We start from the raw sequence: 15,685 nt of genomic DNA, 5'->3' as shown, positions 1-15,685 counted from the left end.
TAAACAAAATGAAAATACAACCCACAGACTGGGCGAAAACATGTGCAAGTGATGTGACCTTTAAGGGATTAGTCTCCAAAATTTACAAACAGCCTAGGATGCTTAAAAATAGCATCAAAAAAACAACCCACTCAAAAAATGGGAGACAACCTGAATAAACATTTCTCCAAAGAGGACAAAAAGATGGCCAATAGGCACATGAAAAGATGTTTAATGTTGCTAGGTATTAGCGAAATGCAAACCAATACTACAATGAGATATCACTTCACACCAGTCAAAACGGCTATCGTCAAAAAATCCACAAACAACAAATGTTGGAAAGGTATGGAGAGAAGGCACCCCTCCTTCCACTGTTGGTGGGAATGTAAATTGGTACAGCCACTATGGAGAACAGTATGGAGGCTCCTTAAACAACTAAAGACAGAACTACCATATGCCCCTCCAATTGCACTGCTGGAATTAATGATCCAAAAGGATACACATATCCCAGTGTTCACTGAAGCACTGTTTACAATAGCCAAGACATGGAAGAAACCTAAATGTCTGTCAACAAAGGAATGGATAAAGAAGACGTGGATACGATAAAATGATAAAATGGATAAAGATATACAATGGAATATTACTCAGCCATTAAAAAGAATGAAATAATGCCATTTGCAGCAACATGGATAGACCTAAAAGTCAGTCAGACAGAGGAGGAGAAATCTCATATGGCATCCCTTATACATGGAATCTAAAAATAAACTATACAAACGAAGTTACTTACAAAACAGAAAGACTCAGAGACTTAGAAAATGAATTTATAGTTGCGGGGCGTGGGAGGGAGAAGATAGGGACTTTGGGAAGGTCATGTACATACTGCTATATTTAAAATGGATAACCGACAAAGACCTATTGTGTAGTACATGGAACTCTGCTCAATGTAATGTGCCAGCTTGGATGGAGTGGGCTTTGGGGGAGAATGGATACACCTATATGCAATGCTGAGTTCCTTCGCTCTTCACCTGAAACTACCACAACATTGTTAACTGGCTATACCTCAATACAAAATAAAAAGCTCAAAGTTTAAAAAAAAAAAGAAAGAAAATGAACTTGGTTCAAAACAGCAAGACAGGAGTTTAAAGGAGGGAATAATCAACAGTGTCACGAATACTGGAGTGGGTTGCCATTTCCTTCTCCAGGGGATCTTCCTGACCCAGGGATTGAACACCACGTCTCCTGCACTACAGGCAGATTCTTTACGGACTGAACTACCAGAGAATCCCACAGAGTTACCAGGGAGGCCCCATCAACACTGTCAAATACAGTGTAAATAAAGGTCAAGAAGAAGAAACACAGGAAATGAAAAGCACTGGTATTCTTCAGTTGAGTAGCATAGAAATCAAACTGCAGAGGTTTAAAGGGAAATGGATGTAAAGAAGGGTGACAAGGAGGACTACTCTTTTGACCATAAGAAAAAAGCAATTCCAGTTGGAAAGCAAAAAGCTCTGTTTAAGTCCATAAAAGTTTGTTGCCGATTAAGGGAGACCTGTGTGTTTTCGAAGGCAAACGAGAAAAAGCCAGTTAATAGGTTAGAGATTACGTTTCATTCCACAAAATGGCACGGAATACTGAAAACCCTGTTAAAACAAACTGTATCTCCATGCCTCAGTAAATGACCACTTAATTTAAGTAACAAATGAACACCACAAATCACACACTATATAATCTTCATTTTTCTCATCAGCAACATTTGTGTTTGATTTTGAGCTGTTAATTAAACTAAATTAAGAAGGTTCTGCATTTCGTTTATGTTTTGTTTTTTACTAACTTACGTACCTAGTTTTCACCTAATTCACCTAGTAAACTCTAGTTTGAAACTCAGGATGTGCTGACTTCTATTATCTCAGTCACCCAGGATTAATTTTAGACTTTTCCTTTTCCGTTGGTTCTCCATTCTCACTCTGCATTTGACAAATTCTACATTTATTCTTTCACAATCTCTTGTGATTTTCCCTCTTGCGATCCCCCCCCCTTCAAATCGTTCTAGACCTCTAACTATGACAATAACAAAAATATAAACGGTCCTCACTGACTTAAGTCAAATTCAAACTCTTAACAATAGAACTAGATTTCAAACTTTGCTGCTCCAACCAAACTAGAAAAGTCACGCCTCACAACCACACCCTGAAATTCTAGACCTATTTCTCGGCTTTTGCCAGACCCTAAACCTGTGGTGCAAGCTAGCTTGCTCTGATGGATGGAAAACTGTAGATTCTTCCAAGGCTGTCGCTCCTGTGTTTCTGTTCTGGCACAAGAAGCCAGAACAGAAACAAGGCTCTGGACGCCCTTGGTACGTAAGCGCTCAGTTCAGTTCAGTCGCTCAGTCGTGTCCGACTCTTTGCGACCCCATGAATCTCAGCACGCCATCAAGAAACCGAGGAGCCATTTATTTTCCCTAATAGGCCTGAAGTTGCTCCGAGTTGACAAATCGATTTATTATCACTCTGTAAGCCCAAAATGATCACCTACGGCATGAAATTAAAACCTCTTGACAGTAACGTTCACAAATATGTTTCGAAAAAAAGCTGGGAAGCAGTTTTAGCGGACTTCGCTACCCGTCAGGCAAGGTCGAGACCAAGCCCCGGACTTTCTGCGCATCAAAACACCTGCCCGCTAGAGACTAGAAAGCGATGTCTACAATCCGACAGGGCCGCGGCGAATGGAAACGCTGCGTAGAAGCCTGCGCTTCTGGACGCGAGCGCAGGGTTCGGGGCGGGGGCGGGGGCGGGGGTCTTCCCGAGGCCCTCATTGAGGGCTCCTTCCGGCCGCACGCCCGCGGCCAAGGCCTCGCGAGGCGAGTCCCAGCCCCTCTCACCTGCACCCGCCTCTGAAGCAGGGGGCCGCGCCGCAGAAGGGCCGCTAACACAGGCATGATCTCCGACCTCTCTCTCCGAAATAGAAGTGCTGGCCGGCGCGGCGCGGCGCGACCCCGACTCAGCTCCTCCCGCTGCGCCGCCTCTTCCAATAGCAGCCTCGGACCGCGACGGCCGGCGGCCATTGGCCGGCAGCCGAGGGGTCGGGCGGAGCCTGGCGCAGCGCCAGTGCAGAAGCCACTAGTTCTGAGGCCTGTGGTGTCTGTGTAAACTGAGCCTGTTTTTCTCATTTACACACGCAAAGCACAAAGGAAATTTATGAAAATATTTTTAAGCAATCCAGTCTAGCTTTTCACTTATGATAATTTTTCAAGTGCTTCTTAAGTAGGAGGACGAAGAGGAATAGAAAACATTAATGACTTTGAACAATTAACAAGATTATATTAACCTTCATCAAAATTCCATAAATTACATGTTATTATCTACTCTTTCGGAGAAGGCAATGGCACCCCACTCCAGTACTCTTGCCTGGAAAATTCCTTGGACGGAGGAGCCTGGTGGGCTGCAGTTCATTGGGTCTCTAAGAGTCGGACACGACTGAGCAAATTCACTTTCACTTTTCACTTTCATGCACTGGAGAAGGAAATGGCAACGCACTCGAGTGTTCCTGCTTGGAGAATCCCAGGGATGGGGGAGCCTGGTGGGCTACGGTCTGTGGGGTCGCACAGAGTCGGACACGACTGAAGCGGCTTAGCAGCAGCAGCATCTACTTTTTAATGAGATAGCTCAGGTACAAAGAAGTTAATTTTTTTTGTGCATGCGTGGAAAGTTGTAGAGGTGGGGTCTGGACTGGAATCATTACGTGGAATTGCTTTCTTACACTATTTCCAGAGAATGATAATACTGTTAACTAACATTTGGGGAACCCATTGCTTAATTTTGGATCTTCAGCTGGAGAAAGCAAAACTTAGTTACTTTGTAACATTATTTTTCTTTATTTTTTTATATTTCTTTTGTTGTCGTTGTTGTCTGGGGTTTTTTCCGGGGGCGGGGGGGGGGGGTTGGGGGCGTGGTCTGTGCCTCTTGTGGGATCTTTGTTCACCAACCAGGGATTGAAGCCAGACCTTTAGTAGGGAAAGTACAGAGTCCTAACCACGGGCGGACCAAGGAATTGTCTATATTTATTTTACACAGAAGATAAGGTTGTCACGAGGACTTCACTTACCCCAAGGCAAACCCACGTTTTTCCTAAAGTAAAATACCCACCCTTAATTAGGTTTTGTAACAAGTGGGAGATTGTATTTTTCAAAGTTGACCACACTTAAAGTTAGGGTTGACCTGCACCCGGCAGGGCTGAAAGCCTTTTAATTGCTCATCCTCAAGATGGAAAGAACACAGAGTTAGCAAGAGAGACATCAATGGTTTATTGGATAGGGAATCTTACCAGAAGCAAGAGGGTTCTACAGAGACACACTCTTATGGGTGACAGATGGCAGGTTGGCCGTGGCAAGAGTCTTCCCTGTCAGAAGAGGGAATTGTTACAGAGAAAATTGGTATCAGGATGGCTCATTGGTTACCAGGAAAACCAGCAGAAGAGCACAATCCTCACTGCCCCTTTGATAAACCATCTTTGTGAAGTTGTTCTGATTTAAAGATTACAACAGTCAGTAGCTGGGGTGGGGGCAACTATGTAGGCATTTACTGATCAGGCTCTATGATTAAGAGGCAAGATAAGTCAGGTGAGTAGGATGTAGCTGAAGCAGGGTCTGATTATGAAGGGGATGTACAGCCAGCAAGAGAACAGCCATCTTGGGTGGCCTAATCATACAATTAGTTCACCCTACAAGTTCTTTCAATATGACTTATGCTCACTCCTTCAAGTAGAGGTGGGGGTCTGTGTTCTGTCCTCCCAGGCTAGGTCTAGACAGAAATATGGATAAAGAAGTTTGTCTAATGATTCCAGTCCTCAGACTCCAACCTTCCCAGCTGAGACCCTAGACATCATGGAGCAGAGACCAGCCATCCCTCCCTTTGCCCTGTCTGAATTAATGATCCACAGAAACAAAGATAGAAAATAAATGGCTATTGTTTTAACCCAGTACATTTTGGGATCATTTTTACATAGTAATAGATAAATACAGCACTCCTAACTTCCCTAGTCACCCAAGGTTGGTCCCTTAGAGTGAGGTGTGATGCCTCTGTGTACCAATAGGCTATCAAATCCTGCTTCCTTCCTTTGAATGTCACACTCAAATCTCCTCTCTTGCTGACCCTACTCTAGGCCAGGCACAAACATTTTCATACCTACTGCTATAATAGCTGTGGAAAGGAAATCATTACAATGTGTACCAGTTCTTTAATTGTGTTTGTGTGTGTGTGTGAAATGTACAAGATATATCCTATCTTTATCTGAAAAAGTTGAATTTTTAAAGAACTCAGAAAATTTAACAGCTAGTCTGGCCTAATAAACAAAGGCCAAGGCTGATAACTAGACATGGAAAAAGCAAAAGATGACTGGTTATATTAATAGCTCCTTACATATTTCTAAGTATGGGGCATTTCTTTCACTAATTAACTTAATCCTCACAAAAATTCCATGAATTAGGGAGTTTTATTGCTCACATTTCTATAAAGAAACAGATAAGTTATATAAATTGTCCAAGGTCACAGAGCAAGTAATTAGTGATAGAGCTACAATCTGAACCCAGACTGTTTGGTTGCCAGGACTAGGGTCTTAATCTCTAAATTAGCTGTGCCTTAGGAGAATTCCCTTAGAAGCACAGGGGGTCAACTTTGACTTGGCAATTCTGTTATCAAAAGCACTATCAGGAAATATTGCCTTTATGTTGGACAGGATGACTTCTAGAGCAGTTCAAAGAGACTTAGGGGCAGTTGGGAGAGAAGGATAGCAAATATGCTCCTGAACTACAGCAGATAACTCCTTCAAACTTCAAAATATGAGCATATTCAACATAAATATGAGCAGAAGGCCAAAATGTAGTTAACAATTTCATTTAAGAGTCTAGGATTTTGAAAAGTCAAATTTTTTTTAAGAAAATAGGGAAAATCACTGCAACGCAAGTGTAAGCACTTGAGTGCTTTACACTTAGAACCTAAGTAAATAAAATCTAATTCTGATCTTTATTTACATTAATCAAAAAAAATTAACTGGGAACCAATTCAGGATTAAAGCATAAAATTGGGACTTAGGGCAGAAAGGTAATTACTGAAGGTACTAGGTAGATGAAATTATCCAAAGAGTCTACAGAGAAAAAACTTGGGGAACACCTACTTTTAGGTGGAGGAAAAGGACTTATCAGAGTAGATGGAGCAAGAATTATAAAAAGAAAGGTGTCAGAGAACCAGATTACTCTGTGAGCTAAGCCATGCTGCACTCTCCACCTCCACTTCTTTACACACCTGTGATAATTCCTCATTCACACCTTGGATGTGAAGCAATAACCGCCTTGAGGGGATACAGATCCAAAGAAAACAGACAACAGGACGCTAATTTTTTTTTTTTTATGGAACGCTTCACGAATTTGCGTGTCATTCTTGCGCAGGGACCATGCTAATCTTCTCTGTATCGTTCCAATTTTAGTATATGTGCTGCTGAAGCGAGCACAGGATGCTAAATTTTTTATTCCAAAATTCTGAAGTCACAGTTCAGGTAGAAGACAAGAAATATTTGAAAATCCATTTTTCCTACCCCTACCCAATACTAGTTAAGTAGAATTCAGGAGAAAAAGGCTAGAGCTGGAGAGGAAGCCAGAGGGAGGATCAGCCACTGATGAATATCCCCAAGAAAAGGCCATGATCCTTGTCTCCTCCTAAAGTCCGGCCACAGGGGAATGTGACAGAACCATCCCCTCTACACCCACACACACACACACACACACAGGATACATTCAGGATTATGAGGGAGAGAAGATCTGTTCCCTGATTCAAACCAGCTTATCTGAAAAAGTAGCCCACGTGAGCACTCAAGGTTAAATGGAAGATTGAGGTGGTTGCTTAGGGTGTTTGGATATGAGGAACCTAAGGTAGCCTTACAGAAAGTCCTCAGGACACCAAAAGCCCCTCAAAGAGCTAAATGGATGATTTTTCTGTTATAGCTGTGAAGAGTACAGAAGTTAGCTGAACTGGAGCTGGTGACCCTCAAGAGGCTCCACTACAGGAAACTGGGCCCTACAAGTCTGGAGCCATTACCATGCTGGATATGAGACAGACCGGGATGGTATAACACCCAGGATAGAAGAGGTGAAGCAAACAATCTTCCAAGCAACCTTTAACCTAGGATGTATTAAAAGATGACTGAATTTGACTGAGTTTAAGTGAAAATGACTAGATTAACATTTCTTCCATGAGATAGAAATGAAGTGCTTAAACAAAAACAATTAAGTCAATGGAGAAGGAAATGGCAACCCAGTCCAGTATTCTTGCCTGGGAAATCCCATGGACAGAGGAGCCTGGTGGGCTCCTCTATAGTCCATGGGATCACAAAGAGTTGGGCACGACTTGGCAACTAAATAACAACAAAGAAGCCAAAATAAAATATGGAAAGGCAAGTGACAAGAATTTTCAAGACTGGGGCTTTGGTTTTCTTTGTGTCTTGATCCATAACCTTTGGACAGGTTACCATTCACGCCAATGCTGCCTTTGGCACAGTAAGAACCTCTGAATCACAGACTGATCTACAGCTTGCACAATGTGAATCCATTCCATTCTGCAGTTTTGAGTCAAGGCCCTGGCTTGTTTTTATTGGGCATTACCCCTTAACTGCACAAATAAAGCTTTTTTAAAAAAATTTATTTTTATTGAAGGATAATTGCTTTACAACAAATAAAGCTTTTGATAATTAAAAAAGAAAGCAATGAAGTTCAGTTTAAAGAGAATTAAAGCTTTTTTTTTCATATATGAATTTATAACTTTTGAGTTATTCCTGTCACAGTAGATAACAGTGTTCAGACACAGAGTCACTAATAAAGAGCAACATCTTTTGAAATGTACCTCATCTTAGATTCTAAGTTAACTACAGTTGTTAACCTAGCCAAAAAGTTAGGTGGAGACTTATGTCTTGGAAAGTATACTATCAATATTGATAAAATAAATGTTTTGGCCTCTTCCTCTTTGCAAACATCCGTAACTATAGTCATAAGACCCAGGGTGCTCTTATAGAAGTATAATTTAGTTTTAGAAACATTAGAACAATAGTTCCATAGCAGGGAACAAAGAGGAAAATAACAAAAATTTAAGAGTTTAGAAAAATGTGAGTGTTAGATTCAAAATGCAAGGATGTTTGCTATTCACTTCTAATTAAATTCTTCTATAACAAGTAACTTCTGGGACTTTCCTAGTTGCCCAGTGGCTAAGACTTTGTGCTCCCAGTGCAGATCCCTAGTTAGGGAACTAAGATCCCACATACGGCAATTAAGCCCAGGCATCACCTCTACTGAGCCCACGTGCTCTAGAGCCCCCAGGCACCACAACAAGTGAGTCTTCATGCTGAAGGAAGACCCAGCACAGCCAAACAAGTAACTTCTATTATACTTAGTCTGTTGGAATAACTCATTGTACTAGGTTGGCTAGTGTCCCCCACAAATCCTGCCTGTGAATGACTTGACTCAGAAATATGGTTTCTGCAGATGTAATAAAGATGAGGTCATAGTCCTAAATACAATGACTGATGTCCTTATGAAAAGAGAGGGCACACACGAATGAGAGAGCCATGTGGAGGCGGCAGGTTGGAGTGATTCACCTCCAAAAAATGAAACACCAAGGAGTTCCAACCACCACCAGAAGCTGGGAGAGAAGCAAGGAATACAGATTCTCCCTTAGAACCTACAGAAAGAGCCAACTCTGCCAACACCTGGATTTCAGACTTCCAGACTCCAGAACTCCGAAAAAACACATTTCTGTTGTTTTAAGTCACTCTGTTTGTGGTACTTAGTTATGGCTGCCATAGAAAACCAATCCTTATCTTTTTTATTTATATAACCCATAACCCACATTTTGTGAAATCCTGGGAAGGACAGAGTCAAAAGCTTCATCAGACCTTTGGGAATGTTTGTACTCCATCGTTGAAACAATTTTCTAAGCCCAGTATGAAGCTACTCCTGCCTTGGGTGCCAAATCAGCAAACTGAAACTTAAATAATATAATATTCATGTCCCTATAAATGCTCCACTTGCCCAGAAATAGAGTATATCAAGCCAGAAAATTCCCAATTGCAAGAATTTTTAATAACTTTTTTCTAAGTAAGAACAGATACGCAACCTCAGACAAACTCAAGCCAAATACTCTTTCCTTATTCCCTGATTGACCTAATAGCCTTATAAGGAAATCTCTGACCACCAAGCCAATCATGTGGTTTCCATGTTGCCACTTCTAAAGCTCTGTAAAACTTGCTCTTGCCCCAAATCCCTCAGCAAGAGTGGTCCACTGCTTGTGAGGCACTCTACTCCCCTAATCCATGGCAACTGCATGTTTTCTCTTGAATAAAGGATATCAAACTTGTTATTAAGTTTATTTTTGTCATTTGACATGTATTTGAGTTAAGAAAATGATTACAATAGGAAGATGCAGAATAGTAGCGAGTTCCTAGAAGTAACTTTTATATAATTTATCTTGGAATTTAGAACAAAAAGATACAAAATAAGATATTTTAGGAAATTCTTAGTGATTTAAAGACAGAAATCCTACTTGTCTCAAGAATGACTTTTGAGCTTGTTCCATGTTCCTCCACCTTTGAGGATGGTTTGGTCTGCTCAACAGTGGCTCCCAAGCCTTTCAATTTTACAAGCAGTGGGTCCCCATTGAACAAGGAACTGCACTAAAAATGTGGGAAATTTTTTAAATTATGAAAATCTTTTATGTTTTAGATTGGGGTGGCTCCTCAGCCATAGGCTAAAAGGAATAACTCAATTCATATCCGCTGGTGTCTTAGGCCTCAGCCATTGAGATATGAACTCCAGAGAAAAATTTGACATAGGCCAGTGGTCCAGAAATGCCATGGATTTAAAGCAAACAATCTTACTGACCACTACTTACCACTCTGAACATTTATTCTACTTCCAAACATAGGCCAAGAAGCAACCCAACAGCTAGTCCCGACTTACTTCGCCTGGTATACGCATACTATGAAATGTTCCTATTCATTCAGTGAATACAGTAGAAGTGAACACAAACAAAGGTCAGGTTCTAGAGATACTACCCAAGTAGAATCAATAATATGGTACAGGGAGGGAAGCAATAATCAGTTGCATGATGGTTGCTAACCTGGGAGATGGAGACAGTTATTAAGTGGAGCAAGTCTGTGACAAAAGATGAGATGTTTAAGAAATAGCTGGAAATACATGTTGATCAGTTGGGAGCGATTTGAGACAGTCTGGCACATCAACATTCAGAGGCTGAAGCCACAGAGGTAGATAAAATCACACAGGAAGAGCATGTAGCTCAGTGAGTTGAAATGGAAATGAAATTCTGGGGTGTGCAGGTAGAGGAAGAGCCAGAGAATGAGAAAGCTAAGTGAGATAAATGTGGGACCAGGAGAGAATGGCATCTTTGAAGTCAAGAGATGAAACAAATTAACAACCAGGAGTGTTCAAGGTTCAAATGCTGTAAGGAGATCAAGTAAAAGGAAGATTGAAAATGAACTTCTGATTAAGCAATAGGAGGTCACTGATGACCTTGGCAAGAGGACCAGTGGGACATAAGCCAATGAGTAATAAGTAGAAGAAATAGAGACAGACTGTATTCTTCTTTAAAGATGTTTAGCAGAATATAAAGGGAGTAAAACAAGGTCATAACATGACCAAGGTGGTGGGAGAAATTTTTTTTAAGAATGGTGGATACTTGAATATGTTTGTAAGCCAGTGATTCACAAACTTTAGTGCATCAGCCTCACCTGGAAGGCTTATTAAAATTCAGATTGCTCCCTGGCCCCCCATACACTGAATGGTTGGTCTGGGGTGGAACTCAAGAACTTCGCTTTTCCAACAAGTTCTTAAGTGATGATAACGCTGTTGGTCTGTGGACTAAAACTTTGAGAACCCCTGTTGTAGGCTAAGGAGGAAATAATCAATAGAAGGATGTTTGGAAGATATACGAAATGTTAAGTATCCTGGAGCAAAACACAGAAGCACTTCAGTGAAAGCATAAAAACAGTTGGTCTTGAGTAGGAAGTGAGGCAGCCCTTCCTCTGAGATAGGTAGGCCGATGAAGATGTGCATTACCAGAGGTAAAGTTTAGAGGCAGAGAAGCAGGTTATGAAAGTGCATGTTTCAAAGTCTTATTTTCTTTGCTTATTTTCTCAAAGTAAAGTCATCTGCTGAGAACGGAGGAGGTAAGGTAGAGTGTGTGTGCGCACTCAGTCGCTGAGTCGTGTCTGACTCTTAGTGACTCCAAGGACTGCAGCCCGCTGAGCTCCTCTGTCTATGGGATTCTCCCAATATTCATAAGAATATTGGAGCGGGATGCCATTTCCTTCTCCAGGTGATCTTCCCAATGCAGGGATCAAACCTGTGTCTCCTGCATTGCAGGCGGATTCTTTACCACTGAGCCAAGGTAGAGTAGGGGGAAGGATAATTACACTTAGCAGCCATAGGAAAAGGCCTTGTAAAAATAGTCCCATGCCCCACCTTTTCTTAGAGTTACGAGAATTACAGTCTCTTAACCAGGAGTGTTAATTTTCAAATCTGGCTCATTGAAAGTTGGCTCTTTATTCTCTGCCTTCCTACTTTCCACTGCTACCCTTCAAACATCAAACACTGTTGAAGAAACTTGTAAGTAGTATCAGTCTGTTTCAGCAACCACACACACACACACAAAACTCATTTATCATTAAGTGAAAATAGCAAACCTCAGTACACCCAGGGAAGTTTCCTGTCATTCTTTTAGATTGTTGTTGTTTAATCTTTAAGTCATGTCTGACTCTTTGCAACCCCGTGAACTGCAGTATGCCAGACTTCCCTGTCCTTCACTATCTCCCAGAGTTTGCTCAAATTCATGTCCATTCAGTCCGTGATGCCATCCAACCTCTCCTCCTCCCTTCTTCTCTTGCTCTCAATCTTTCTCAGCATCAGAGTCTTTTCCAAGGAGTCGGCACTTTGCATAAGGTGGCCAAAGTATTGGAACTTCAGCGTCAGTCCTTCCAATGAATATTCAGGGTTGATTTCCTTAAGGATTGACTGGTCTGATTTCCTTGTTGTCCAAGGGACTCTCAAGAATCTTCCCCAGCACCACAGTTCAAAAGCATCAATTCTTCAGCATTCAGCCTTCTTTATGGTCCAACTCTCACATCTGTATGTGACTACTGGAAAAACCATAGCCTCGACAATATGGACCTTTGCCAACATACCCTATCTAGGTTTGTCATAGCTTTTCTTCCAAGGAGCAAGCACCCTTTAATTTCATGGTTGCAGTCACCGTCCAGAGTTTTGGAGCCCAAGAAAATGTCTGCTACAGTTTCCATTTTTCCCCCATCTACTTGCCATGAAGTGATGGGACTGGATGCTATGATCTTAGTTGTCTGAATGTTGAGTTTGAAGCCAGCTTTTACACTCTTTTCTTTCAACTCCATCAGGAGGCTCTTTAGTGTCTCTTTGCTTTCTGCCGTTAAAGTGGTATCATCTGCATATTGGAGGTTGTTATTTCTCTAGGCAATCTTGATTCCAGCTTGTGAGTCAATCAGCCCCACATTTTGCATGATGTACTCTTCATGTAAGTTAAATAAGCAGGGTGAAAATATACAGTCTTGACGTACTCCTTTCCCAGTTTTGAACCTGTCCATTATTAGTTACAACCATGTCAGGTTCTAACTGTTGCTTCTTGACATGCATACAGGTTTCTCAAGGGACAGGTAAGGTGGTCTGGTATTCCCAACTCTTGAAGAATCTTCCAGTTTGTTGTGATCCACACAGTCAAAGGCTTTAGTGTAGTCAATGAAGTGGATATTTTTTTGAATTCCCTTGCTTTATCTATGATTCAGTGGATGTTGGCAATTTGATCTCTGGTTCCTCTGCCTTTTCTGAATCTGGCTTGTACATCTGAAAGTTCTTGGTTCACATACTGCTGAAGCCTAGCTTGAAGGATTTTGAGAATAATCTTGCTAGCATGTGAAATGAGTGCAATTGTACAGTAATTTGAACATTCTTTGGCATTTTCTTTCTTAGGGAATGGAATGGAATGAAAACTAATCTTTTCCAGTTCTCTGGCCACAGCAGAGTTTTCCAAATTTGTTGGCATATTGAGTGCAGCATCATCTTTTAGGATTTTAAATAGTTTAGCTGAAATTCTGTCACCTCCATTGGCTTCATTCATAGTAATGCTTCCCAAGGTCCAGGATGTCTGGCTTTAGGTCAATTACCACACCACTGTTGTTACATGGGCCATTAAGACTGTTTTTGCACAGTGCTGTGTATTCTTGCCACCTCTTCTTAATCTGTTTCTCTTAGGTCCTTGCCATTTCTCTCCTTTATTGTGCCCATCTTTGCATGAAATGTTCCCTTGGTATCTCCAATTTTCTTGAAGAGATCTCTATTCATTTCCATTCTATTGTTTTCCTCTATTTCTTTGTATTGTTCACTTAAGGCTTTCTCTCTTCTTGCTGTTCTCTTAACTCTGCATTCATTTGGGTCCATCTTTCCCTTTTTCTTTTGCCTTTCACTTCTCTTTCCTCAGCTGTTTGTAAGGCCTCCTCAGACAACCCCAGACAACTTTGCCTTCTTTATTTTTCTTGGGGATGGTTTTGGTCACCACCTCCTGTACAGTATTATGAACCTGTCTCCAGTTCATAGAGGTGGTACCAGATCCATGACAATTAGTCCATAGTTGTTCAGGCACTCTGTCTACCAGATCTAATCCCTTGAATCTATTGGTCACCTCCACTGTATAATCATAAAGGATTTGAATTTGATTTAGGTTATACCTGAATGGCCTAGTGGTTTTCCCTTTGCAATTTAAGCCTGAATTTTGCAATAAAGAGTTCACAATCTGAGCCACAGTCAGCTCCCAGTCTTGTTTTTGCTGACTGTAAAGAGCTTCTCCATCTTCAGCTGAAAAGAATATAATCAATCTGATTTCAGTAGTAACCATCTGATGATGTCCATGTGTAGAGTCATTCTTTAGATAAAAACAGTCAAAAACTAATGTAGACCCAAGTTGGGATTAGCACTTGTGACATTAGGATGTTACCAATTGGGAGAGCAGGCTGCTACTTAACTCTCTTTACCCACTGTGGATCTATCAAAGATGTTTTAATCTGGAATACTTAAAATTTACACAGAATTGTTTGTATCTTTATGTCTTTTTCTTTAATCAGATGCTCACCAAGTCTGTAACTCCTCAACAGTTTAAGGCACCTGTTTCAGACTGTCCATTGGTTAAAAATAGAAGTTTAGTGACATGCAAAAGCCATATTTGATTTTATTGTCTAAGAATAAGGAATTAGAAAATAAAGTCTTCCCATTTAAAACTTAAAAGTATTGAACTCTACTTTGTTCTCAAGCACAGATGCTCTCATTCATTTGTTCAATTCACATCTCAAAGCCAGACTGTTTCTTTATGCATTGTTTTATCAAGTGGATCCAACTTTGGATATTTAGGGGTATCTCTTTGAGAAAAATATAAATTACAACTAATAAAATATAAATTATGAGTAACAAAATATAAATTACAAGTAACAAAGCTCTTAGGGCCCTTTCCAGGGCCTTGGGAGGTCTAAGGGACCCAGAAGCTAATGACTAATCTGTTCGTAGGTTCTGGTGAATCTTAAACTGAGGTCACAATTTTTACTGCCTTCATTTCCAAGTCAATTTCCACTCACTGCTCAAATCCCAGTTAAAAGTCCAAGGTTGATTTTAGGGTCATTGCCGCTGCTGCTAAGTTGCTTCAGTCGTGTCCGACTCTGTGCGACCCTATAGATAGATGGCAGCCCACCAGGCTCCTCCGTCCACAGGATTCTCTAGGCAAGAATACTGGAGTGGGTTGTCATTTCCTTCTCCATTTAGGGTCATTATGAAGTGCTAAAGACTGAATGACTGCTTCTCTCCAAAGGTCATATGTTGAAACCTAACTCTCCATGTGTCATTACTGGGAGGTGGGGCCTTTAACTTTGGGAGGTAATTAGGTCATGAGAGTGGAACCCTTATGAATGAGATTAGTGCCTTTATAAAGGAGACCCAAAGCCCTTTAAAGTTTCTTTCTGCATGTGAGGACACAGTGAGGTATCAGCGGTCTGCAACCTGAAAGCGGTTCCTCAACAGAACCAACCATGCTGGCACCTTGATCTCAGACTTTGAACCTCCAGAACTATGAGAAATACATCTGTATTGATTTATAAGTCATCCAGTTCACGGTACTTTTTTATAACCACCAAGACTAAGACACAGTCTGTCTTCATAAACTTACTACTAAACTATCTCTAGGTTTGAAATTTAAATACTTCAAAAATTTCAAAATACACACAAAACATTAAATAATTAGTTTTATATTTTTTACTTTGATATAAGATTTAAATTTTGGTAATGACACGGCATATCTAAACAGATGAATGAATGCAGTTTCAGGTTTAAAATTCTGACCTCCTCCAGGCATGACAGCCCTATGCTATCATCAACAGAAAAGATATTCCTGTTAGCTTTCCTTTTGAACTTGAATTTGAAATTTAAAAGAAAGAAGTGGGTTACTTTTTGTATTTCTGATTCCTAAGCCTGGCTAAAATTTACCATTTCACCATGAAATATGTAAATGCACCTATTATAAAAATTTTAATTAAACTCTGAGAAACTACTCTACAGTAGAACATCAACATTTTCTTGATAGGTGAAAGC

At 40.8% G+C, this 15,685-nt stretch overlaps 1 protein-coding gene, 1 long non-coding RNA gene and 1 other non-coding gene across 6 annotated transcripts in view; 1 reads left to right on the top strand and 2 right to left on the bottom strand.

Annotated features, from left to right (window-relative positions):
• ACAT1 (acetyl-CoA acetyltransferase 1) overlaps positions 1-2,978 on the bottom strand; it is a 29,032-nt gene extending 26,054 nt beyond the window's left edge. For all 4 annotated transcript variants that reach the window (XR_015141809.1, XR_015141810.1, XM_086339079.1 and 1 more), the window contains exon 1: positions 2,858-2,978. Coding sequence is in view for 2 of the 4 variants with exons in the window: in XM_086339079.1 (XP_086195205.1) it covers positions 2,858-2,914 (57 nt within the window). In the remaining 2 variants the exon portion in view is untranslated. The remainder of the gene's footprint in view (positions 1-2,857) is intronic.
• Positions 2,979-3,063: 85 nt separating this feature from the next.
• LOC147357381 (uncharacterized) lies at positions 3,064-9,378 on the top strand. The gene is made up of 2 exons (XR_015141811.1): positions 3,064-3,645; positions 6,971-9,378. It is a non-coding gene; the product is annotated as an uncharacterized LOC147357381 (long non-coding RNA).
• On the bottom strand, positions 6,374-6,480 carry LOC147357382 (U6 spliceosomal RNA). The gene has a single exon (XR_015142530.1). It is a non-coding gene; the product is annotated as a U6 spliceosomal RNA (small nuclear RNA).
• Positions 9,379-15,685: the final 6,307 nt, after the last annotated feature.

This window comes from Bos grunniens, chromosome 15, assembly GCF_055505025.1.
Source record: "Bos grunniens cultivar Pamir isolate PY7600 chromosome 15, Bosgru_T2T1.0, whole genome shotgun sequence".
Lineage (NCBI taxonomy): Eukaryota > Metazoa > Chordata > Mammalia > Artiodactyla > Bovidae > Bos > Bos grunniens.
This window is presented reverse-complemented; position numbering and strand designations above follow the sequence as displayed.